This window comes from Homarus americanus, unplaced genomic scaffold (assembly GCF_018991925.1).
Source record: "Homarus americanus isolate GMGI-L3 unplaced genomic scaffold, GMGI_Hamer_2.0 scaffold41281, whole genome shotgun sequence".
Lineage (NCBI taxonomy): Eukaryota > Metazoa > Arthropoda > Malacostraca > Decapoda > Nephropidae > Homarus > Homarus americanus.
Window position 1 is genome coordinate 3,712 of NW_024757280.1, and position 2,646 is coordinate 6,357.

General features: G+C 35.8%; 1 protein-coding gene across 1 annotated transcript; it reads right to left on the reverse strand.

Moving 5' to 3' along the window:
• Positions 1 to 914: 914 nt before the first annotated feature.
• LOC121857421 (zinc finger protein 501-like) lies at positions 915 to 2,411 on the reverse strand. Its single transcript, XM_042353475.1, has one exon. It carries the CDS (start codon positions 2,381 to 2,383, stop codon positions 983 to 985), a length of 1,401 nt encoding a protein of 466 aa, XP_042209409.1. The 5' UTR covers positions 2,384 to 2,411; the 3' UTR covers positions 915 to 982.
• Between the last annotated feature and the right edge of the window lie 235 nt (positions 2,412 to 2,646).

Sequence of the window (2,646 nt, forward strand, 5' to 3'; positions counted from 1 at the left end):
CAGGAGGGGAGGTTAACACTTGCTCAAGGAATATAAACAAAGGAGTTTAGTTTTCCCTTATAAAATTGTCACTGATTTTACTTAAGAAAATATAATTTTCATTGCTGAAATTCTTGTAAGATAGCAATTAATTTAAGGATAAACATCCCTTATTTTCCACCAGACGTAATAATTTTAGTAATTAACTTTAGTACATTTGATTACACACACACAGAACACACAACCACACACACACACTCCACACACGCAGACACACACACTCCACACACGCAGACACACACCACACACGCAGACACACAACCACACACACCACACACGCAGACACACACCACACACACACAACCACACACATGCTTATGATCCATTTTGAAAATTTTGAGTTGTAAATTGTAACCTAACCCCCGGGGTAATCCACAAAAGTCTACTGTAAATGTTACTTATTGTTTCTTTGATTTTTCATTTTTATTTGGACCCAAAAATAAGTCTTTAAAACTGCCTGGCCATCAAAGATGAACAATATTCTCATCAGTTCCCTCAATGTCATTTTGAGTATTTTCATTTCATGCAACTATGACCACACTAATATTTAATGCTTATATCTTTAGACTTCCACCAATTATCTTATATTTGTTGTTTAATAATGTGACCGACAGTCAAAATGAGAAAACAATGATATGCACTGAAATACAAGTTCCTCAAATTAATAATTCAACAAGTCCACAATGTTCTCAGGATATGTTATCACTTGTTTATCTCTATTCTTCAATTTACGGTAAACTAAACCATTTTAGTTCAACACCGAAGGGGTAAAAGTAATCTGGCTGTACATAAAGGTATAAGATCTACAGTGGAATTGTTTATCAAGTTGCTGCCCACTGCTTTTATTATATACATTGTGAGGATAAACAGTTGGGTTCTCAGTATATATTTATTAATATAAACATACACAAGCTTGCATTACACACAATATGTTAATAAGGTTTCACAATTCTTCCTCAAGAAACTCAAATTCCTCCTTAAGGCTCTCTAATTTTATAGAAGATGGAGGAACCATCTCAGATTGAAGTGGATCTTCTGATAAACTTAAGATTGAAGGTTGACCATCAACAGGTTCATCTTTAACTCCATGACCTGACCAGTCTATGAAATGTGTTGATCTACTCACTACAAGGTCATTATCTGCTAGTTTACACACAGCCTTTGTCTTACACTGGTAAGAGAGGCTATACTCATCTTCACTATGATAGGAAGTGGGCAGTTCCCGACAATTATTGTGGCTCGGCTCTGGACTGTTCAGGTCATTGCCCGCTCGTTTTTCTGTTGTGTGGCTCCCGAGAGCACCAAGGTGGTGGTTCCTCTGGGTGAATCTCCTACCACTCCCTGACTTCTCCTCACAACATTTTTTCAGCCTTTGTTTATTATCATATTTTTTGTGGCATTTATTATCTTTTGCATGAACTTTACTGTAAGAAGTCAGATGAGTTCTACTATGCCTTGTGAGACTCACTCTACTGGGAAAACATTTTTGACACTCACAACACTGAAATTTTTCTCTTGTATGAACTCTTTTGTGCCTTATCATACAGCACTTCTGTGTGAAGGATTTATTGCATATTGTACAATGATATGGTGTGTCTCCTGTGTGAACCCTCATATGATCAACTAAACTAGATTTTTTAGTAAATGAACTAGTACATTCTGAACACTGGAACATCTCTCCTGTGTGAACCCTCATATGATCAACTAAACTAGATTTATTAGTAAATGAACTAGTACATTCTGAACACTGGAACATCTCTCCTGTGTGAACTCTCATATGTTGTACTAAATTAGATTTTTTAGTAAATGAACTAGTACATTCTGAACACTGGAACATCTCTCCTGTGTGAACCCTCATATGTTGTACTAAACTAGATTCATGGGTATATGAACTAGTACATTCTGAGCACTTGAACTTCTCTCCTGTGTGAACCCTCATATGTTGAACTAACCTAGATTTCTGAGTAAATGAACTAGTACATTCTGAACACTGGAACTTCTCTCCTGTGTGAACTCTCATATGTTGTACTAATTGAGATTTCTGAGTAAATGAACTAGTACATTCTGAACACTGTAACATCTCTCCTGTGTGAACCCTCATATGTTGTACTAAACTAGATTTTTTAATAAATGAACTAGTACATTTTGAACACTGGAACTTCTCTTCTGTGTGAACCCTCATATGTTGTACTAAACTAGATTTATAAGTAAATGAACTAGTACATTCTGAACACTGTAACATCTCTCCTGTGTGAACCCTCATATGTTCAACTAAACTAGATTTATAAGTAAATGAACTAGTACATTCTGAACACTGTAACATCTCTCCTGTGTGAACCCTCATATGTTGTACTAAACTAGATTTTTTAATAAATGAACTAGTACATTCTGAACACTGTGAACATCTCTCCTGTGTGAACCCTCATATGTTGTACTAAACTAGATTTTTAGTAAATGATCTAGAACATTCTGAACACTGGAACTTCTCTCCTGTGTGAACCCTCATATGTTGAACTAACCTAGATTTCTGAGTAAATGAACTAGTACATTCTGAACACTGGAACTTCTCTCCTGTGTGAACTCTCATATGTTGTACTAATTGAGATT